The sequence below is a fragment of the Pleurodeles waltl genome, chromosome 10 (genome assembly GCF_031143425.1).
Source record: "Pleurodeles waltl isolate 20211129_DDA chromosome 10, aPleWal1.hap1.20221129, whole genome shotgun sequence".
NCBI lineage: Eukaryota > Metazoa > Chordata > Amphibia > Caudata > Salamandridae > Pleurodeles > Pleurodeles waltl.
The window spans coordinates 848,428,842-848,453,723 of record NC_090449.1 but is presented as its reverse complement, the minus strand read 5'-3'; the positions used below and the strand labels follow the sequence as shown (position 1 = coordinate 848,453,723).

The 24,882-nt window shown below is 42.3% G+C and overlaps 1 protein-coding gene across 1 annotated transcript in view; it reads right to left on the bottom strand.

Moving 5' to 3' along the window:
* MRC1 (mannose receptor C-type 1) overlaps positions 1–24,882 on the bottom strand; it is a 705,818-nt gene that overhangs the window by 19,723 nt on the left and 661,213 nt on the right. The window contains exons 27-29 of the mRNA XM_069211541.1: positions 23,188–23,304; positions 2,372–2,539; positions 1,816–1,851 (exon numbers count right to left, since the gene is read on the bottom strand). Of these exons, the coding sequence (XP_069067642.1) occupies positions 1,816–1,851; positions 2,372–2,539; positions 23,188–23,304 (321 nt within the window). The remainder of the gene's footprint in view (positions 1–1,815; positions 1,852–2,371; positions 2,540–23,187; positions 23,305–24,882) is intronic.

Genomic DNA, 24,882 nt, shown 5'->3' with positions numbered 1-24,882 from the left:
CTGATAAATGTATAATTAAATATGTAATGATCTTGATGAACTAATATGTGATTTTCTAATAAATGCTAACAAAAACAGGTGACTTTTGTAAATGGCCACCATGATTATTTTCGTTTTCTACTTAAGCCAACTTTAGCTTGTAAAGGAATTGTTTTTCATTATTCAATGCTTACTCAAAAAGAGTGTGTTTAATAGTTTATAGAAGTGTAAATAGCTACCCCTAGTGGAATTTTATGTTATACATTACAAGGTCAGATTTAGAAGGTCATTGCTATAGTTTGACTGTCTTATTGTTTAGAAAAATGTTACTAACGTGTGTTTTTCCTCTAAAATGGTAGTAGATGGAACATTGTTAGAAGTCTCTTCCTGAGCATTAAGTTTTGTCGTGATGGAACAATGGATCCACAGACGAGATGGAAGAGAAGAAGAAATGGTTTTAAATTGTGTTTCGTTAAGAATTTAGTCAATGAGATGTTAACAAATCAAAACATAGTGCAATATGAATGTGTAACTTTTAGTTATCTAACAGCAGTTCTATTGGTTGAATGTATCACACCTCATGTCCTGACCAATCATGGGCTTTGGGGAAAATAATGTAATGCTTTGTCACTTATTCTTTGGTTCAGATTTGCAGATTTTCCTTAATACGGTCTTTTCTGAGACAATCCTTGATTTATTCTACTGAGATTATGCACTTTCTATGAAATGGTTTAGTGTATGTTATAATCTGAAGCCTAAACCATTATCCCTACTTTGTATCCTGTTACCGGTGGCTGATGGTGTCCCCTTGCTGAAGTGATTCCTGTTTGTTATTCATTGATCTTATGGGTAATGTGTAGAATGTAAATTGTTTTGCGGCCTTTGTTTTACAGGTACCAGCTGAAATTTGTTAACTAATTGCTGCATTATATTATTTTTTATATAACCCGAGTTAGTATGTTTTCCAAATTTGTGGTTCTAAAACTTTTAAATGAAGCCCAACATGTTAATGCTAATTAGTGGTTGGAGAGGGAGTCTGTCTTCACATGCTCATGATTCGTGTTGACGTTTTTTGATCTATTGCTTCAATGTATATTATCTCACTGATGCAGATATTGGTGCTATTAAGTTGTGTCATAACTCTTGAGTTAATTTGTTTAATTGCTATGATTAAACTCCGATATATAAGGCGTTCTAACCGGCCATTGATGACTCTTTATATGTATCATTTGTGTTTGAGAATTATTTTCGTGACTTTAGCATTGTTAATATAGGGAAATAAATTTACAAATCTTCTTATTAAACTGGTGTGGACATTGTAGCATAATAAGTTCATCAATTTCTTGTTTATTATTGCTTACTGTGATGATTATGACGTATGCTCTTTGACATCCTCTCAAATCAATGTTGTGTTGGTCCATCGGCCCAAGGCACGAAATCCACCATTTGGTCTGAGATAATAGCTAGGATTTCTCTGCGCTGCAGCAATAGCTCCAGTAAAAAATATATGCTGAGGTATGACAACTCTTTGGGTATAAATGGAAACGGGACGCACTGTACTCTAATACCATGAGTCAAGGAATTATACCAAAGCAGATCATAAGTGCTTGTAAGTATATACTTTGAAATCCAGCATCCAAATACAATGACAAAATAATTATTGTGATGTTTTAACAAATTTAAAGCTTTACAGATTTCTATACTGTTTATCTTGTTTCATTTTTTGTTGATGTATTTCATGTATTGTTTCAATGAGATATATTTTGATCAGTGTACATTCATTGCCTTAAAGCTACATTGAAATTTGTTGCTGTAAAAAGGTGACATTTATCCTACCTTGCTGCTCTGCTGGCTTTGCAGTTGCATCGAGAACTAGAAAAATGACCAAAAATAACACAAAACAATTACTTTTTATACTGTTCCTCTTCTCACAAGAAATATGGCAGTGTAACATATACTCATATCAGTATATTCCATGTTGTATATTCCATCACAGAACGATATTATGTATACAAAGTGCTTATTAAATTATCATAAATACACTATTATCCATGAATAAACAAATGTATGAATAACCACAGTCGAATTGTAAGATTTAACATGATCTAATCCACATTTTATAATGCTCAATAAAATGTCAAATTGATTTGCATTCATTTATATTACTGCAGAGCATTAGTGAACTAAGTTTCTCCTTAGAACCTAATATAGACGCTTGTGACCAGAATACACAAACAATGTTTTTTTTTCATCCTTTATTACTAAATAAATCTAGATTGGTAATCTTTAAACAGAAATGATAACATGTCTTGAAGTAAGTTTCAACATAATCAAATTTTTCAATACACAAAAGAGTTGATGTTCTCAAAATAAAATATTTAGTTCTACTCACCCTTCTGTTTTTTACAAACGAAAAATTTGTAGGAAGAACAGTAATGACTGGACCATTGGCCGTCATAACTGCTGACCCCGACACATTCTTCTGATGATTCATCCGTGGGATTCTTCTCGCTCCAATTTACAAAATCAACAACACTGTTGTCTAACCACAGCCAACTTCCTAAAGTAAAAATGTATGTATAAAACAATATTACATCAAAAAAGCAAAGCAAGTCAAATAGAATATTTTTTATAATTAAATTCTGAACACTAAAACAATAAAAAGTCACCTTTACAAAATCCTAAATAACAACAGAAACAGCAATATTTTACCATTTCAAATAATGTCCTAGTCTGGAATCTTAAATTAAATTGGGAACAACTTTAATGAACCTTTGCAATACATCCAACCTAATCATGTGATTCTTCTCAGTGCAACATTGTATGGGTTTCCGAATGTCTACATCCCAGATTACATTGACAATTAGTCTGTGTCAGGATACCAATGGAGCTGAAGTTGAATACAGATCGCAGTAGTCAGATAGTTTACTTTCTGACTTTTTTTTGGAAGTCAAAATCTCAAGCAGGGCAAGTTCAAAGGCTGTGAACAGTGAGAGTCCCTTGAAGTTAAATACATCGTTGTCGAGCTCCTGCTATAGCTGTTGGTTTTGGTACCAAAAGCTCAGAGCAGGAAAACCCTGGATTTTGTAGCCAACAAGGTCGCTTTGTAGATCAGAGAAATGTTTTGCCTTGTCTGCTGCCACGTGCGTATTTAGACTATGCAGGTAACCCAGCCAATATCAAGTGGGTGTAGATAATTACCTTTGCCACCCTGGCTGGACTACTGCCCATCTTACTTAGAAATGTTTGTCGGCCATACAGAGATCTCTGTACTTTCAGAGGAGGCCCCTATATGACAGCTCCTTTAAAGAAACTGATCGTTTGCTGAGTGGCCTCTGTATTTAAGGCACAGCTCAGCAAAGTTTTCTATGTTTCAAAATCAAACTCCCAAGGATCCTTTGGCTGTTCTGAAGTTAAAAAAAAGAACATCACACCATCCACTCCAAATAGGGAGGATAATGTGATGCAATGCACCTAACCCGACAGATGAAACTCAGTCAGGCCCTTGGTGTAGAGTTTCTGATTTTCTTGGCTTTTAGGCAGACTCAGTGAAATCTCAATGGTAGCTTATGATGCAGAAAATGAGTAGTAGCCCTGAAAGAGTTGACATCAGCATTGATAAAACAGATTTTCCCACTGACACTAGTGGCCTGGATTGTGGTTCTGTTAGCATTGGTGACCAAGGCAGTTTTTGCAGGACCACTACACTACAGGACGCTTCAGAGATTGAAAATTCGACACTTTTACAGGGGCCTGTCTATGTAGACCAGATGTGGTTGCTGGTGGATGCCAGAACAGAGCTGTCATGGTGGTAAGAACATACAGATGCCTGGGACTGCAGAGTCATCTTCGGCTACCAACTGGAGATAGTTATAGAATCAAGTGCCAGCATTCTCCATAGTGGCCAGATGGTAAGAGATGAAACTAGATCATCACATCAATTGGTTGGAACTCCTTGCAGGTTCATTATCATCAATACACTGTCACCTCAGGTGGGGAATTGGTGCATTCTTCTGATGATGAAAACTATATTTATTGCCCACTACAAGCTAGGTAGGAACAAGGTATTGGATACTGATGAAAATAACAAAATAATTTCTGGGCCATCCATTCATCCATTCGATAATAGTGATTGGAAGCTATATTCTCAGGTGTTTCAATCTCTCATTCATTCAGAGGCAGGGTCTGTGCAGTGTTGACTTGTTTGTGTCCAGACTGAGCAATCAAATGGGAGAATTTATTTAGTTGAAAGCTGAAGACACTGGCCAGAGCTACAAATGCATTACTTCAAGCCTGGAACACGAATCTTCACTATGTGATTTCATTCTCAGGATGATTCTGAGGGACATAGCAGAAGTGATGAGGCAGGAGGCTGACTTGATTCCAGTGACTCTGATGTGGAGGACTCAAACCCAGTTTTGAGTTCTGGAAATGTCATGCAATCTCTCAATCAAATTCCTAACCCTATTGGATCTTCTCAGAGACCCATTGGGTCCACTGCACTGACTGATTGGATAGGACAGCTATGGCTCATGGGCTTGAAGGGTTTTGGAAGTTGTTGATAAATGTGCATAATGTTGCAGTAAGCTGCATTTTACAACCACCAGGCACGGTCTTCCAACATGCATGGGTGATATATTTTTAAGCCTGGAAGAGATGGGTATGTTAATGCTCCGAAATGTACACTTAGGCCCATATTTATACTTTTTGACGCACAACTGCGCCAATGCAGTTGTGCGTCAAAAATTTTACCGCCGCCTAACGCCATTCTAAAGCACCATGCGGGCACCTTATTTATTGAATGACGTTCGCCGGCGCTGCGGACTGCTGTGCGTAAAAAAAAAATGACTCACACCAGGCAGCGCCAGCGTAGGGGAAAATGGAGCTTGGGCGTCAAAAAATGGGGCAAGTCAGGTCTGAGGCAAAATTCAGGCCTCAACCTGATTTGCTCCATTTTTTTTGACGCCCAACCCCCATTGAAATGACTCCTGTCTTAGCAAAGACAGGAGTCATGCCCCCTTGCCCAATGGCCATGCCCAGGGGACTTATGTCCCCTGGGCATGGTCATTGGGCATAGTGGCATGTAGGGGGGCACAAATCAGGCCCCCCTATGCCACAAAAAAAACCGAAAACAAATACTTACCTGAACTTACCTTTCCTTCCCTGGGATGGGTCCCTCCATCCTTGGGTGTCCTCCTGGGGTGGGCAAGGGTGGCAGGGGGTGTCCCTGGGGGCATGGGAGGGCACCTCTGGGCTCCTTCTGAGCCCACAGGTCCCTTAACGCCTGCCCTGACCCAGGCGTTAAAAAACGGCGCCCATCAGGCTGGGCGCCGTTTTTTAAGGCCTGCCCCCGCCTGTGCGTCAAAATGACGTCACAGTATAAATATGGGGCACTGGCCTTAAAGTCATTTTTTGGAAGGGAACGCCTACATTGCATATAATTAACGCAAGGCTGGTTCCCCCTTCCAAAAAATGGCGCACATGGCGGAACTTTGACGCCCGCTGCGTCAGACGTCAAAGTATAAATATGGGGCAGGGTTTGCACCGAATGTGCGTCAAAAATTTTGACGCACATTCGGCGCAAACAGAGTATAAATATGCCCCTTAGTGATTAATTCTCTGTCATTATCAGTGGCTATTGGCTTGGTCTACAGGTCAGTAAAACAATTCGGCTGTGTCATTTCATCTGGACATAATCCAGTAGATGGTAAACCAGTAGGTGAATACCCCTTATGAGCCTAAATATTTAGGCCCGGATTTATTAAGGACTTGCATTGCTCTTGTATGGCACAAGTCACTGAAAGGCAAGAAAAGTCCTTTAATGGGATTTACAAAGCCAGGACAAATTTAATGCAGCTCAGAGGCTTGTGCTGCAGTGTGTTACATTTCAGTTTGGTAGGCGTTCAATGGGTGGAGCATGGGCATTCTGATCTGATGCAATCCCACATTTACTAGAGCTAGTAAACCTGGCATTGCACCATAATAATGTGCCTACCACAGCCGATGATGACGGTGATGAGAAAAACATGTTTATTTCTTCTCAATACATTCTCTTTTTATTCTCTTTTTATGCGTGATGCATTCTGCATAACACAAAGAAAGAGGAAACTGACTCTTAAGATAATTTTGTGCATTAAAGTACTCTTTCCTGCATAATAAGCAATCCTGCTCATAAAACCGGTATCTTTGCACCATGGTGCGAGAGTGCATGCATTGGTGCTGGGCAGCCTCAAGTATGTCAGCATGGGTAGAGGGGTGAAAAGCATCATATCTTGCTGCTCAGGTGTCTTTCATTCGTGCAACGCAGCACAGCAACTTTCTTTTCTGCTCTGCATTGTGTGAACTTTCAGTGAATATATCCCTTTATGTTATGGGAAGGTAGTGTAGTACTAGGCTAGACTGAGAGATGGCCAGACAACGTACATAGCAATTAAACAATTATCTGTGAACTTGGCAACACTATTATGTCTGATTTGCTGCAGATGGGTATCTTAAATGTGTGGATCTGGATTTAACAGATATTGTGCTTTCTCCTCAGTTTCATTTCATATTTGTCAGCATACAATGACACATTCTAGATGTATCTCTTCCCCTGTGTGCTCTAAATTGTGTGTGGTAGAATGCTTGAAAGCATAGAAGGATAGTAACAGAGAATTTAGACACAAGAGTCACAAGGAAACTGCTTATTGCTCTATGAAAACGTTTTTGACTAGAGTTTTCTGCAACTTTGCCAGGTGGGTAGGATGCTGTTGTCTGAGACTTGTATTAACATCTCCAAGTTGGGAGCACATTTTGCAGGGGGTGCTACGGCCTTGAAAGCTTACTACTTGGGAGACTTTAGAGGATGTAATGACAGCAACTGAATGTACATATGAAACATGTTTTTACCAACCTATTGTAAATCTTGCTTCTGTTGTTGTGGGAAACTTTAAACCAGCTTAATCTGAGAATCTGGTTTTGCTACAGAATAAACATTTTTTCTAGCTATTGCATCAATAACTCTCAATTCTATTAAGGGCATGGAGGTGAGGATTACCCACCTGTGAGTAATTCACATATGTGCATGATTTGAAGCTTGATATGGTATTTTACAATTAAATTATGCTCCCTTTACTGATTAAGTGCTCCAATTGGGCAAAGGCCGTTGTAATTGTTGAGTTTTCTGTTTCATGAAATGAAAAGAAGTAGGAACATGCATGTTGATGGAATGGAGACGAGTAAAGAAGGAATGCAGGTTGCAGAAACGCTTAGTACGTACAAGTTCATTATATCAGGGTTCTGTGTCCTGTGTCTTTGGAAGACTTGAGCATGAAGATCAAGAACAATTTGTGTTGGACTAAGTTTTAAAACTCTGGTTTTTTACCAGTATTGAAGTTTTAGGTTCTTATAGACTGAAGGTGAGACTTTTCTTGTAAAGAAAGAGGCAACGATATGGTCTCTATTACGTATTGATTGGTGGATGACATACCGAGGGGAAATGTAGTTAATGTTTTAAACTGTTTTGATTGTCTGCTTTGTTTACAGTGAAGAAAAGAGAAGTGTACTCCTCACTTCTATGTCCTAAATAGAATTGAAAATTCTTGACTCCATATCTAGAAAGTTTTTTATTGCTCCTGATGGAGGAACAAAGTGTTGTTGCATGTGTGACACTTTCCTAGATAGGACTGGATTTTAAAGGACTCACTGTCGATCTTAGGGAGAGTGGAGTATTTTAATAAAGAGAAAGGACTACATAATTCAGCCCTTCTGATCTGCACATAGTACTTCTATATATGGATAGAGCTCTGCACACACTTGAAACCAAGTCAGCAATACTTCAGGTGCATTGTTTTAAGGCATTATTTTAAGGCACTTTGTAGCTCTGCCTGAAATGGTGGCAGTATTCTCCAAGAACTTCAATGTAGGTTGTAGTAGTCTACCTGTATTTCGTAACAGTGCTCCCCAGTCCTTCAAAGTAGGGCAACAATCCTCTCCCAGAACCTCTCATCAGCAATCTATACCTTGTAAAGTGTGTGATTGAGCACCTGTGTACCCTCTATGCCCTTGCAGTGCATCACATAGCTGCCAAGTTTCAGATTGCTTATGTGTGACATTACCATAGTTTAAGTGCGCTTAAATGTGAAATTCCTTTCTTTATGTGTGACGCTATATGTGCAATTTGTGATTAAAACCATGCATAAAAATCACTGTAAAGATAAATATAAAAAATTATCCCACTGGTGTCATATGAAGCACTAGACGTAAATGCCGCTTTTTGTCCAGTGCACTTGCTCTGAGGTAGTGCTGTTCACTTGTGGCATAAGGCCACCTAATTTAAAGTTACCTGTGTCTCCAGAGAGTATGGACCACCCACCATCAGCCTTGAAAAACAGTGCACACTGTCCCGCGGTTTAACCATGACAACTGTTAATCTTTCTTTCACCCCCTATCACCTGTCCTGGCTGCAGAAACTGGTGGCTGCTAAATACTCAGTTTCAGAGTCTTTTCGGCGCACCCATAAATGGCTTTTCCCACTCGTTGTGCAAAAAGGTCTTCTGATGAGCCCAGAGCAACCTCAAATCGTGTAACAAAATGTTCCTGTATTGGAATGTGGAAATGACTATTGATTTGCGTTAGTCTGAACTGTGATGCATGGCACTTTTCAGGGCTGGCATGAAGAAGCTGGGAGTACCTACATGCTAAGTAAAAGATGCAAAAGCAGGCATCAGCAAACACAAAAATGCTTTTTAGTAAACATAGCACGGCTCCCTTCTCCAACTAAAGTGTATTTGGGCAGGGGCCCTATATGTCTGTCTCCTAACAAAATGAGAGCAAAACATCTAAGCAGTGTAGGCAGTGTTTAATGTGTAAACGAATAAGTGCTGAGGACTAAAGTTTTGGCTGGAAGCTCAGGAATGGCACTACTGAATGCTGGCATGCCGAATAACAAAATAGCTTAATCTTAATTCCACATCATGCATCTTTTTTGTCAATCAAAAGCTTTATTTGGCACAGATTATGTGAACCATAAAAGCAACAAGTTAACACAAAATGGGCTTTCCTCAGAGGCTGCACGACTGGGAAACAGTTGCAGTTGCTGGTAGGAGCCGGAGATACAATGTTGCAGAAGGGGTCTTGCTTCTTTGTTGCAGCTTGTAGAGTTCCGGGAGGGTCCAGATGCAGTTTCTTCAGTGAGAAGTTGAAGTGGAGGATGCAGAGGATTCCTGCTGGTCTTGCAATCTGAATCTGAGAAACCACCCAAAGGAGAGGCCCTAAATAGTCCTGAAAGGGGGATTGGTCATCTAACCAGGCAAGCACCTATCAGGGGAGGGCTGTGACATCACCTGCTGGCACTGGCCACTCAGATGCTTCCAGAGTTCCCTGCCAACCTTGAATCCAAGATGGCAAAAGCCAGGGACGGTCTGGAGGAGCTCTGAGCACCTCCCCTGGGGTGGTGATGGACAGGGGAGTGGTCACTGCCCTTTCCTTTGTCCAGTTTCGCACCAGAGCATAGACTCTGGTTCCCTGAACCAGTGTAGACTGGGTTATGCAAGGTGAGCACCAAATATGTCATTCAAAACATTTCCAGTGGCATGGGGAGGTACCCCTTCCAAGCCTGTAACCCCTATTTCCAAAGGGAGGGGGTGTAACACCCCTTCCAAAAGGAAATCCTTTGTTCTGCCTTCCTGGGCTTGAGCTTTACAAGCAACAGGAGGGCAGAAACCTGTCTGTGAGGTGGCAGCAGCTGGGGCTGCCTGAAAAACCTCAGAAGGCTGGAATAGCAATATTGGGGGTCCTCTAAGGAGCCCCCAGAGTGCATGGGATCATACAACCAATGCTTGCAAAAGCCTTGGGATATGATTCCAACATGTTTGATACCAGACATGTCTATGTTCCCAGTTAATATTATGTAACTGGACATAGGTAGCGACCTATGTCCAGGACATGCATAAAATGGCGTCCCAGGACTCACAAACTCTGGGAAAATGGTCCTTGAGGTCGTGGGGGCACCTCTGCTAGTGCAGGGGTGCCCTCACACACAGGTACTTTGCACCCTGCCCTCAGGACTGGAGAGCCTGCTATAGGGGTGACTTATAGGTGACCTGGTGCAGTGTAAATGGTAGTGAAAGGGTGCTTGCATCTTTTTTCACGCAAGCTGCAATGGCAGTCCTGCAGAAGTCCTTGGATTGGCTCCCTATGGGTGGCAAAATATATGCTGCAGCCCATAGAGATCCCCTGAAACCCCAATGCCCTGGGTACCCAGGTACCATATACTAGAGACTTATAAGGGGGCACCAGTATGCCAATTGTGAGTGAAATACTGTGTTAACAGTAACCAACAACCAATTTTAAGGGAGAGAGCATAACTACTGGGGTCCTGGTTAGCAAGATCCCAGTAAACACAGTCAAACACACTGACAAACAGGCCAAAAATGGGGGTAACCAAGCTAAAAAGAGGCTACTTTCCTATACATATGTGCACCATATTTAAGATACGGTGCACCATGGTGGTATTAGGACAAATAGCAGCAACATTTTTGCCGCTATTGTGGCACCTTGCTCCACTTGCGTCAAAAATTCTGACACTAGTGGAACAAAGTGCAAGGAGGCCAAATGAATTCAATGGGTGCGTCTTTTTAACACCTGCTTTCAGCAGCAGTTAAAAATTATGCCAAAAATGGCGCAATTTCATTGCGCCATTTTTGTGGTCCCCCTTACGCCGGAACCCCCTCTTTGCATATATTACGCATGGCGCATGCATAATGTGGCTCAATGCATGTTTTGCACCACTTTGTAGATATGGCATGGCGTTTTTGGCACAGTAGCATCAGAAAAATGATGCTAATGTGGCATTAGATGGTGTAAGGACATCCTTAAATTTGGGCCACTGTATTTCTGGTTTTCAGATTTACAGGAAATAGTAGAACAGAGTAATATTTGCTGGGACCTCAAATCACTGGATGTGCAACATATTGTGGTCTTGGAGACAGTGTACTAAGGATTTTAAATATGTATATATTGTGCACAGCTCTGCAACAATAGGGATGGTGTTCACTGAGTACTGGCTATGTCAGTTTGGGGCCACTTACACTGTATTTCAGCAACCTATAATCAAAAAGATCATATACTGTACTTTGGACTTGGCCTTTTCTGTGGGCTCATCCTCCAACTTTTGCTTTCACCCTCCTGTTTTCTGATCTCATTTTTGTTGGCTTTTAGGGCTCAATGCACTTTACCGGTGCTAATTAGTGCTAAAGTGCTTGTGCTCTCTCCTTTAAACAAGGTGAAATTAGCTTACACCTAATTGGCACATTTAATTTACTCGTAAGTCCCTAGTAAAGTGGTAGTACATGTATCCCAGGCCTGTATATTAAATGCTATTAGTGTGCCTGCAGCACTGATTGTGCCACCCACTTAAGTAGCCTTTTAATCATACCTCAGGCTTGCCATTGCAGAAGGTGTGCGCAGTTTTAAACTGCCATTTCGAGGTGGCAAAGTAAACCTTTTTCCAGGTCTTACCCTTCCTTTTAGAAACATATAATCTTTAAAACAGCCCATCGGGCAGGGTGTGGTGTATTTAAAAAGTAGGACATGTACTTTATAGTTTTACATGTATGTCCTGGTAATGAAAAACTCTTAAATTTGCTTATCACTACAGTAAAGCCTGCCTTTCCCATAGGATAACATTGGGTAGCCTTATTACATTTAATAAATGTTTTCAATTGAGAGCAGGTCGGAATATTGAGTTTTGTTTCTAAAGAATTGGAATTTAAAATCCCCTTCTAAAATCAAGTTGCATTTTAAATCACAATTCTGAAAATGCCACTCTTAGGAAGGTGGCATTTTCTTGTTGTAACCTATTGGCGAATGCAGCCTGTATCCTGGATCACATTAATAGCTGTAGCTGGCAATTGGTCTTTGTGTATTACTCCCTCACAATGAGACAAAGGGGGAATAGGTGTTGGCAGGATGGGCCATTCCGGCTTAACCATGGGCAGAGCTGCCACTTACCACAATTGCACAACACAAAGGCTCTGCCTGAGCAAACTCACAAAGGGCTTCAAGCTAGTCTTTTGTGCCCTTAGACAAGCTGGGGCCAGGGCAGGGATGAAGGACACTTCGAACACCTCGGGGGAGCATACCTTTAGATACTCCTCCAATTTCAAAGAATGCTCCAACTATAAGAACAGGGCCCTCAGACCCTATCTTCAGATCACTTGTGGACCTTTAGACCCTGCAAGAAGAAGGACTGCCCAGCTGTTTGAAGTCTGCCCTGCTGTTTATTGCTGCTTTGCTGACCAAGGACTGCTTACTGCCCAAGGTCTGCTTTGCTGCACCATGACTCTTCTGCCGCTGCTGCTGCTTCTGCCCTGCTGACTCAAGGGCTGCCTGTGTGTCCTAGGACTCCACAAGAATCTCTAAGGGATTAGCTGGCTGACCTCATATTCTGAAGCCACGGGAACCCAACAGGCTACACAGTGCATCTCCTCTCAGCCCCATGATGGAACCGGTGCTGCGTAACACATCCCCGCCACATAGCTTTGCATCACGACTGCTGTGTATCAGAACCCGCCCTGTGCGATGCATCCTTGACACCGGACTTTACGTCACAGCCACAACTCATTTCAACTGCCACTGTGTGGCGCATCCTTGACACAGGCCCTCACATAGTCGCATTGGTTCATCAGAACTGCAGCTGTGTGATGAATCCTTGAAACAGGACAGCTCATCGGAACTGCCGCTGCTTAATGCATATCCGCCACAGGACTTCGCAACACAGCTGCACAACACACCCTTGACACAGGACTATGCTACATTCTTCGACTAGGATTAAGGTGCTTTGCTCAGCGGGCCTAACTTGGTGCATGCTCCATCACGATTGGAGTGAACTTGTGACTTTGTCCCAGTCTGGCACGGCGAGATAACCACATTAGGTGTTCTATGCTTCGAATTTAAATTGCATGTCTCAGGTTCGACTGATTTGATTTTTGTCATTTTGGTCCTAAATTATTTATTAAACCTAGATCTATTTCCATATATTGGTGTGGGATTTTTCATGTGTGGTGTTTTCACTTAATTGCTGTTTGAATGCTGTTTGCAGTGCTGCATAACTTCACACATTGCCTTTAAGTTAAGCATGACTGCTTGTGCCAAGCTATCAAGGGATTCAGCACAGGTTAGTTTTGGGTTTGCAGGTGCTTCACCCTGATGAAAACTGTTGTTGCTGCTTCAATAGGGTTTCACCGCCCTCAACCAGTAACCCAATTTCTAACAATATGTAAACATTTTATGATCACACTTACTTTTTCTCCCGCAGCAGTACAACTAATAGTTGTATGATGCCTCTGCTGAAAATATCTAAAAATATTTGAATACTGTTTAAAACTAGTTTATTTACATGACAGGGCAATTTACTTTACACTTCATTGTCTACAGGGGGGTTTAAATGTTAAAAGTCTATAATGTCACAAATATTCAACATAGTTTCAAACGATATCCGTTTCAAATATATTTATTTATTCTTGTGTGCTCTCTCTGCAAACATTACCTTTTCTAGTGTGTTCATAACTCTCATAGCCACGAGTTTTTTTTTTTGCTTCTACTAAGAACTCTTTGGCCCAGATTCTGAGAAGTGACTGACAACGCAGCCCATCAGCCAAAAATACTGTGCTGTGTGGCAAGGAGAGAGCAGAAGAGCGCCACATTCACATAGATGTGGTGCTCCTCTACCCTCTCGCTAGCACCAGTGCTGATTTCACCTGCCGTGCGCCATGCACACACCTTAGCACCATAGTGCTAGTGTGCTTGCATGAGTCTAGCATAGGTTTTGTACAGGAAGGGTAACCTTCCTGTACAAAATACTATGCCTAGACCAGTGAAAAAGCTTTTCCTACTCTGTGTGTGTGCTGTACAGTGCAGCACACACAAAGTTGGAAAGGCATGGAGAAATGAAAACATTACTCTGTTTAAAGCCTACTTTCCTGTGGTGTTAATTTTTGGTGCTAAACCCTGTCTACTGATGTTAGAGGATAGGTTTAGAGTAAAAAAGCATGGGTGGTAGCACGGGAACGCCCATATACCACCCATGTAATACCCTTTTGATGCAAAGTAATGCAAAGCAGTGTTTCACGCTGCTTTGCGTTACTTTTCCATACAGACCAACCCAAACACCAATTTTCGTTACAAAGTAATGTTAACCCAACGCTAAACCTTTGAGAATCTGGGCCTTTGAGTACCAAGTAATTTCACACAGAATATTAGCCCCACTTTAATAAATAGGCCCAAACTAAGAGCAAAAGAGAATTTATTTAATGGGATCCTGCCACCGCTTAAAAAAAATCTTGCACGACCCTTTCCCTCAGAAATACTTGACTCCTGTGTCATCTGCACACAGCTAAGAAGGCTTACACATGCCCAGTTTTTTTGCGCAGGCCCAGAACAATAATTAGAGGAAACATTGGCAGGTATGTAATACTTTTCCAACATTTTACTGCAGTCCCTGGTACCTTCATGTAGGACTGGAATACTGAAGAAAAGGCTGGCCCTTGCATTCTGATGGCCACCCATGGCATGAAGGTGATAGTTCTGGGTAAATGGTTACCAACCCATTCTCAGAAATATCTCAAGAACTGCGACTCCCCTGGTGAGGGTGATGCATAATTAGCACGCTTTTATAGTACTGTAATACACCATTATTACGTATTCAGAGCCTACAGGTTTTAACAAATATATGTGAAAAATGTGCTGTAAAATGAACCAATTTTTTCAAGCTATTTTCAGGGGGAGAACCCCCCCTCCCCCGAAACACCAAGAAGAATGGCGGGCTCATTCACTACACTAATTCACTGACACATGATTCGAGCTGCGCCTCACTACTTTCAATATCACGAGCAATCCGTGCATACAAGAGGAACAACAAAAGCTTTCATCTCCTGAGAGTCTGGGCGGAAATCTTGCGACAAGCTCTTCATATGTAAAAGACAAAGCTCACTTGATTGATTGATGTCACTCATGCAGATTCTTACCCAAGGTAAGTTCTAAACCATGTTTTGTTTTCATGACATTAAAAGCACCCTTTGGCTATGTGAGGCTCGTAAATGAATTCTAGGTAACTGCAGTCCTCCTTAAAAGCAAAATAAGCGCACCTGCAGCAGCCAGTTGTGTCTTCCTCATTGGTCTCACATTTCTCCTAGTACCACATTCCTTCCACATCAGTGTCCAGTAGAAATGAAATGACACCCTTTCATCACATTTTTTTTTTTTTATTGCCCATACCCTGCCCTGGCACCTGTTTATCTTTCACTTACTTGAATCATGCGAGCCCTCTTTGCGAGGCCTTCCTTGCTGGTGCACTAGGAGCGAACTACAGCTAGAGAAGGAATAGGGGCAAAGTGAATACTGCCTCGGGCGTTGAAATAAACATCATATACGAGGGATTCAACCATTTTAGCCTCAGGCAAGATTTGTGTAAATTCGGTAGAGTAAAACACTCCTAATCATAGATGTTGATGTACTCAATTTTAACCTGTTTAACATGCCTTACGTGGTCAACGTGTGATTGCCTTGAACCTCTGTTCGGGTCTTGTTAAGGTAGGAAGCCCTTTTGCAGAAGTGAGTGCAGCTCTGGAGTCTAAGTACACGCTTCTTTCTCATTTTTGCTAGCCAGCTGAAACTCTCACAGTTCAGTACATCTGCAGTGCGACTGATCTTAAAAAGGTTAAGATGTTCTCAGCGTGATTTCTTCATAGAAGGGGTAGATTGTACTTTTTCACATAAAAGTGTCCTTGTGTACTCCTGCTTCCTCATGCAGCATAACTCAAACTTCCAGATTTCGTGAAGCACGAGACAACATGCAAACACCCCTTTGCTCGCACAACAGCATCACCCAGGATGTATCATCTCATATTGCTGTTTTGATTTCCTACACTTCCACCCTTCTGATTGCTTTAGCCTCCTACCTGACCCACCCATTATGTACTGTACTGAAGATGTTTTTTCCTCTGCCAGCTTCTTCCATGGCCAGAGTTCCTTCCCTGTTAATATGTGTTACTATGGAACCACTATCTCATTTTAGTGACACCTTGCCCTCTCTTTTGTAGAGGTGCTGTTCCTGTGAAAAACGATCTGTGTTCGGCTATTCAGGATTTTGCTAAAAAATACGCGACACTGGATTACTTCTAAAGCAAAATGCACGCCATTAGCAAGTATTGGCAAAGCAAATATGTTTTAATGTGTTGGTACATTCAAACACAGGCGTGCACACATCACGTTTTCAATAGCACATGACAGCCGACCTATTGCCTTTGCCAGTGCCTGTTATATTCTTGTGATTAAGGAGATAATGTAACAGGAAGTGGTAATATCATGGGAACTGCAATATATCTGGAAAATATAGAGGGCAATAATTTTGTTTTTTACTTTTCTGAGAGCAAGCAGTAAAATAGAAAAACTTCGCTCTTTTTGGTAAAAAAAAGTTAAAACATTCGTTGAATTACATTTTAGACAAGCATTTGCAATGCAATGGGTCTAGTATTTGCTTGAGTTAGAGCTATTGGCATTGTAAATTCATAACTGGACTTTTCTTGCCTCATATATTGGTCAGCCCTGCCTCATAGTTTGGTATTTTCCTGCCACATAATTTCAGTGGGCCTGCATATAACTATAGAACTTCCATGTATCTTCTTCCTGTACCTGCAGCCAAAAATGACAATATTGCCATTTAGCATCCTCATTTAAATCTGCCATGCTAATTCCAATAAAATACCACTTTCACCACCCCACCATCAAAGTTGCTGGCTAGCTAACCTAATTCCCAAAAAAAGACACACAACAGCCACTGAGAAGTAACTAGTGAAATAAACTAGAAGGGTCACCCAAACATATCAAGTAACAAAAGGATCTCTGTTTTAAAATCAGTAAACCATTTACCTATCTACATAAAATATAAATATGTCATCTGCATGTTACATGATGTGCTTTGCAGGAGATACATTAATCCTGAAGGCTTCTTTGATTCAAAACTTGGACTACCCAAATCACATATCTCTCCAGCAAATGCTTTAATATCCAGAGATTTTGGTCACACAGAGATCTCTGCAGCATACGCCTCAACCCTACAATATATTATAAAATGCAGATTTTGCAAACAATTAAGCAGAACAGATTTACTGTGAGGTTTCTCTTTCCTGCAAATGTATATATTGCAGAGATTTGAAAAAAATGATGCATAAATTGAGGCCAAGATTTTGCCAGATTTTGTGTTGAGGTTCCATAGCTTTTTTGGAACAACCTTGATCCAAAATCTCATTTGTTAAATCTTGTAATGTGTTCAAATGTACTCACAATAGACCTGCTAAACATTTGTGTACATTGTTAAGATTTGTTGGCACTTTTTGAAATGTCAGTTCCTGTGAGATCATGGGTTGTGATGCCACATCCTGTGATGTCACATGCTATGATGTCACTTGCATACTGCTTAGCTTAGTTAGTACCTCACTTCTTTTTCAGGACTTGTGCCCTGTGCTCATGTAAAGCACTTCAATACCTTTGAGTTGAGTTTGTGAGAAATAAAACGAAAGAAAATAGGCCATCCCAATGATTTGACCCCTGCATCACACAATGGCATAAGACACTGTGCCAGGGGGTGATGAAATGTCCAGTTACATTGAGTTGACCAAGCTAAACAGATCCATAATGGTTCTTGACTGGTCCAAACCAAAGACCAGCAGTACCTCCGTACTACAGACAGTCCTGAACCTCGCTTGAATCTGGTAGTTACATTTGATAACGGGCGGCTGTCAGTTTACTTTCTTTCTGCTAGTTTTACTGAGAAAGTGAGAAGTGAGATGAGTTGAAAGTTAAGGAGAACTTTACAATTGGCTTTCAAAGAAGGACATCTAGAGCTTCTTTCCTTGTTAGGGGAATTTGGGGACACTCAAATGACTGATTACAGTGTCTGTACTAACCAGTACTAAAGAAATAGCAGCTTGGCACCTGATATTAGGATGCCAAGTACGGAAGAGACCCGTATCCTTAAAAACATAAAAGCACTTCTCCGTGACCTAATGTCAAAATGTAGAATCCTCGGAAGAGACAATCTCTAACTTCTATCCCACTAAGGTCTTTAATTGGAGCACCATTCATTTTGTAGTACCTAATCAAGTTATTTTAAATTAATATTATTCCTATGCTGCAGCGAGGGGCATTAACCAGCCAATATAAGATCGCATATGCCAGCTGCACTGAAATCATTTTGAATGCAGTCACATAATACTTTGATGCAGTAATGTTAGCACAGGAAAACGGAAACAATCATTAAAAATACATTTAACAGCAGTACAAGGAATCAGGTTACGACATTGTTGTACTTTGTTGGAAAATGGGTTATTGGTAAGGGCAGGTGGGTACCTATACTTAGCAATAGGCCACTAACCTCCACTAAGGTCCAGTTAGGTCTCAGTAAATTAAACCCAGCTCAACCCTTGATAGCTTGGCAACGAGCGTCAAGGCTTAACTTAGGAGACAAATATCACAAAACAGTAATTAAATAAAACACAGGAAACAGTTTAAAAATCCAAAACCAATTTCTAAAAATAATTTATATTTTTATCTTTAAAATGACACAAAAACGAATAAAATCGGATGAGGGGAACCGGAGATATGAATTTTTAAAGAATTATTGTTTTTTAGCGCCTAGAAACAAAAAGCGCCAATTGGGTCATCTGGTTGCACCTCGACCGGGGCAAAGTCAAAGTTTAAGGCCGACTGCGATGGAGCCCTGCTCGGCTACAGGCCGCGGGAGGCCTCGGTTAAAAGTTTACCTTCACACTCAGGGGGTCATTCTGACCCTGGCGGTCTTTTCGCAAGACCGCCGAGTTACCGCCGCGGTGAAGACCGCCGGCCGCGGCGGTATGCCGCTGCGCGTATTCCGACCGCTGGCAGCGTTCCGCCGGAAAACCGCCAGCAGCCACACTGGCGGTCGGCGGGAAAGTGGAGACTGGTCAACCTCCACCGCCACGCCAGCAGAACACCGCCCACAGAATTACGACCCACATTTCTGTGTGGCGGTCTTCTGTTGGCGGTCTTCTGTTGGCGGTCACGTCCCTATGGCTCCCATCGCCTCCCGGAGGACCAACGCACAAGGTGAGTTGATCGTCCGTGAGGGGAGGGGGTGGGGGGGTGTTGTGTGATGTGTGATGTGTGCGTGCATGGGGGTGTGCGTGTGAGTGTGTAGAGGGGGTGTGTGAGTGCGTGTATGCGGGCGGGGGGTGCTGCTGTGTCAATGGGTAATGTGTGCAGTTCGGCGGGTGCACATGTCTGCATGTATGTGTGCGGGTATGTGTCCCCGTCGTGTATGTGTGTGTGTAGGGGGTGTGTATATGTGCATGTTGGGGGTGTGTGCATGTCGGGGTGCGTGTATGTGCATGTCGGGGTGGGGGTTTGTAACATCTCTGAGGGTGGCAGGGGGGTGGAGGGTGTGGGGGGAGGACTAGTGGGGGGTGGGGGAGACCCCTATCAGTGCCAGGGAAGGAATTCCCTGGTCCCGATAGTGCCTACCGCCATGGTTTGCATGGCGGTTCCCGACCGCCAGAAACCGTGGCGGTAAGCAGGGTCATGATACCCTTGGCGGTCTTGGGTCGACTGCCGGGCTGGAGAGCGCAACCTCCAGCCCGGCGGTCATGACCGCCGTGGCGGTCGGAGTGGTGAAGTTGCGGTCTATCGCGGCGGTGACCGCCGCGGTCAGAATGCCATTTTTTTTACCGCCGGTCTGGTCGCGGTCCGACCGCCGCCTCTCCGCCGACCGCCAGGGTCAGAATGAGGGCCTCAGTCTCTTTTTTGAAGATTTTCTTCAGTGGGACGAACCTGCCAGTCCAATCCGATCTCCTGGAGCCCTTCTCCGGATATGCGTCGCGGGAATCCTCAGTGGAGATTTTTACCTTCGGACTTAGTCGTTTTTTCGGGGTGAAAATCCTTCGACCGGGGTAAACCTGGATCTTGATCCAACGTCCCTGCAGCCCTCCTCGAATACGCTGGCTGGGAGGTCCCGGTCAACTTTTTACCTTCGGACTTAGTCTCTTTTTCGGAGATTTTCTTTACCGGGACGAACCAGCAAATCAGGCCGGGTCGTGGTTGAGGTCGGTCCCTCTATGGAGCTTTTTTTCAAAAGTTGTCCAAACTTCTCCAAACTTCTGGGGCTTCTCCCAGATGTCCTTTTAAGGTTCTTTTGAGGTCCACAGCTCACCCCAAGGGTCCAGAAGTTCTGAGATGGTCCTTGGGGGGTGCGGACTACAACTCCCAGAATGCACCTGGCGCAAACTCCTTTTTGGCCACTGGACAGTGGTCAGCTGGTTGCTTCCTTCAGCAGTTGGTGCAGGGGACTCTGGTTAGCAATTGTTCACCTGTAGCAAACAGGGAGTCCCTCCTTGAACCATTTGAAGCCAGGCAAAGTCCTTTTTGTGGTGAAGCCCAGGTGTGCAGCTGGTGTAGTCCTTCTGAGTGCAGGTTCCAGGTGCAGGCCAGGGGTCCAGCAGGGCAGACCTTCTTCTTCTGTAGTTCTTCCTTGTTGGATGTGGTAGGGAACTGAGGTGTGGGTGCAGGTCTGCCAGTTTTATCCTTGCTCCTGGGTGAAAAGCAAGGGGGTCCTGGTTCTCCAATCAGGTGAAGGGTCCTTCCCCCTGTGATGACCACTTCCTGGGAAGTGTGCCAAAATCAATCCCAGGAGGCAACATTCTCCAAAAATCCATCATGGCTGAATCTGATTTTTGGAAGTTACATCTGGCTGAGCCCACCCACTGCTGTGGCTACAAATCAAACCCCTCTCCTGCCCTCTCCTAATCTAATCAAGGGGGCAACTAGTTGTCTGGGGTTGCAGGATGTGGGGGTGTTGCTGGTTGCTCCAAATGTCCTTCTCTGCCTTTGAAGACCAGTTTGGCAGCCCTCCCCCTTCCTGCCTCCCCATCTGCTGAGGGTAGATTTCCCTCCCACAGGCACATTCCTTTGTGTGAAGCCAGGCCACTTCACACCTCATCAAGGCAGCCTAGCCAGGCTGCTAGAGGCTGGCCAATCAGAGCACAGCAGCAAAAACAATGCAGGGCTGAAATTGGCAACTTTTCAGATAAAGTTTAAAACTCTTTACCTGAACAAGTTATATTAAGTCCAACAACTGGAAGTTGTGGGATTTATTATAACAATTAATTTGATATGAAACTCTTGGTATCCATCATTTAAGGGGACTTTAAAAATTAAAATAAAGTCTCCCCATTCCTGCCTATGAAGGCCATTTACTGCAATTAGGGAAAAACTAATTTGGCTGTTTTTACCTCACCAGGGCTTATAAACCTATTTTTATAAGGTCCCTGCTTATAGTTACATGGCACCCAGCCCTAGGGGTACATAGGGCACACCTTAGGGGTGACTTATATGTAAAAATAAGGTAGTTTAAGACTTTGGAACTACTTTTAATTCCAAAGTCGAATTTGCATGTAACTGTAATTTAAAAGCAGCCAGCAAGGCAGGCCTGCCTTTAAAATGACACTGGGCATCTCAGCAGTGCACCTATGGGTGCACTACCTAAGCTGTGGTCCCTAAACCTACATGCCCTACCATATACTAGGGACTTATAGATAGGTTAACTTAGCCATTTATAATTAGCCTAATTTGCATATTGATTTTACACAGAGCACAGGCCCTGGGACTGGTTAGCAGTACCCAGGACACCATCAGAGTCAGGAGAACACCAGCAAAAAGTGGAAAATGGGGGCAAAAAGATAGGGGGCCTCTGCAATCAGCCCTGTTTTCTCACACACTTTATTTAGTTTGGATGCAATGGCCGTGTGCAAATTTAAAACATACTTATTAATATGCATCCCGACAGATGGGCACCATGCGACCAGAGGGCAGATTGAAAGGCGTGGCAATGGGGCAGCTTCATATTTTTTAAACATGAATATGTTGCTTACATTTTGCTAAGTCCCTCGATTGTGCCAGCTTCCCGTGAAGGGATGCAAACTTGATTATACAGGCAGGCACATACCGCTAGAGCAGAGCACAGCCCAAGTCTTGTCCAGTTCTCACTTCTGTGTTTGCTCTGATTAAACATGTTTTTCTAACCCTTTTAGCAGATGACCCTAACAGAAGCCACCAGGGATGCACCGGCCTCACCTTGGCCCTCTTAGCACTACTCCCTAAGCGCAAGTACAGTTTATAAATTGAATTAATGCACTTGTTTCTGTGAAAGGTAACATTTATGGATCTGGTGTCGGAGAAATGTGGGATGAGTATTTCACAGTGTATGTTAGAAGCCCAGCCTTCCCATCTGGAACATATCATGGGCCTAGTAAAGGCTTCATGCTTTACACCATGAAAACAAATAGCAAGCGGGCTTTTGCCCTCCTCACCACCACCGGGACCACATGCAGGCCCAGTCAGCGCAGAGAGATGACGAAGCGATAAAGGCCTGATTTACAAGAATGCTCTCCAAATGAAAACTGAAGCTTCATCGAACACAAGTAGGAAACAAAGTAAAACACGCATTTGGAATGCAATAGTCTCGTGTTTGCTCGAGTTAGAGCTCATAGCGTTGTAAATTACTGACTGGACTTTTATTGCCACACAGAATGAAAATAACAAAAGGAAGACAGTGGGGGTGAGCTGGCCCTGGAAAAGCCCCCCTCTGCTGTTGGTTTATGTTTACAGAGGGAGCTGGTTGGGAGGAGTAACTGAACAAGCATCCACACTGTTGAGGTGAAGCAGACAAATACCAAAAAAAGTCCCTTACAGAAGAGATAAACAGGACAAAGCATAATTACACAGTACTTTGTGCTGCTCCCAAAGTGAAAAAAGGCAGAACAAGGAGGCAGAGCTGACCACTAGCAAGCGAGGATTTTTTAAGGACACTGCAACTAACAAATGAGAACGCTGGAACTCACGATATAGTATACTTAAAAATATACAGCAGGCCGAACACTAACGCTCGACCTAAAAAACCTCACTGTGGCTGTAGTTCAAAACATCAACTCATACACAAATGCAAGCTTTGTCATTGCATCATTTGCATTTGGGACAAATATACGTGGTTGTACATTACCTCTTTTTGTCTGATACAAAATACATATCTTCTCAACATTTTAATTTTTTCTTATCTCCACACCATAGTTAGCAGAAGTCTTTGAGCATTCGTATAAATGTTCAAGCAGTACAAATAACTGTTATGAAAAACGCACATATTACCTTCGACATTTTTGAATAGTCCTATCCAAAAACCTGACGATTTATATTTGTGTTGTTCCTGTTGTTCCCACATAAACGTGTTTTCACGCAAATCTTCAATGGAAGTTAACGAGGCACCTGCAAAGCATAAATTATTTATAGTTACTGTCTCAATGTTCACTTCAACGTTTTAATTACATATGGTAATTGCTGCATTTCACACATTTTTCCCATGTCAAAGTTTGGTGGGGCAAACTTGCCGAAATATATACCATAACAACTAAAGAAGAACTATAATGATGTGTGCTTCCCATACAACCATTATGTTACGTGGAAATAAAATAAGAATTGTATTGAACTAGAAGGAATCTTCAATATAGCTTGTTGCTTTCCAAATCTGTCAGGATATAATGTGCTTCCTTTGCAGGCATTACTGCCATTCCTATTGGCTTTGCCAATGTCTGTTTTCACAGAAATAAGTTTATTCTAACTGAAAATAATTTTCACCAGTTCTCCAAAATGGTGACTCACAAGAATGTGGTCATCAGGCGAGTGCTCTCCATTATTGATTTTCATGTATTTGTGGTACAGACATTTGACCATTACCTTAGCAAACATAAGAATTTACACTATTTGTACAGTCCTTGTTTGATTACCAAGGGTATTCCTGGAATTCATCCAAGATGCCAGTTTTACCTCTGCACAAAACTACCTGAAAGGACTGATTCAAAAAAAGCTAGTTTTTAATACAAAGAATATCAATATTCTAAAATGAATCGGCCTTTATGTGTATTTATTCAATTAATTATTAAGAATCATTGAATTTAAAAACTACAGTGCATCACATAAATGCAAACATGAGCAAGAACAAAGTATGCACCTTTTATCAGGTTGATGCACAGAGAGACGTTAGGTGATCTAGGGCCATATGTACAAAGTATACAAGTTGCAAACTGCCCATATGGCTTTTTCTAATGTATCAAACTCAACTTGTTATTCAGTAACAATTTACCGAATCACAATTTGAGTTTGTGACCTAATAAAGATTCAGTATTTGGAAGAGGCGTATTTAGGGTGTCTCTACCAAATGCCAAATTGTAGTGGTATCTCCTAATTTTTTGTGACAGAAATGTGGTAGAAAAATATTCATACTTTACCACCAACTTGAAGTGGGTGGTCACCCATTTGTACATCTGAAGGGGTCCTCTTGGGACTGAATTTGAGAATGTTTAAAAAGATATTTTTGAGAGCAGGCAGTGGTCCCATTGACTACTGCTTACTCTTAAAAAATAAAAATGAAACATTACATTTTTTACATTAAACACATCCATCCTGAAAAACGGGCTACATTAAAAGCAGTCACAGGCATGGTGGTCTGCAGCAAGCCACCATTATTTGAGGCGCAACAAATCCTAATGGGTCCCAACTGCAACCTACCTCATTAATATTCATGAGTTGGTAATTTGCAAAATTATCTATTAGTACGTAGGTCGCTTGGGAAATTGCCACACTGGTCACAAAACTACTGGAATGCGCCGTATGCTATAAACACTGCACATTCCTGCCGTTTCCCTGTATCACAAACCTGTAAATATACCCCAAAGAGCTTCAGCACCTCCTTCCAGTCGCACTGGGAAATGCTGTTGTGAAAGCAAATGAAATTCAAATGAGCAAAAAAGGAGACCCCTTAAATCTTGTTTAAATCTGGTTAATTTT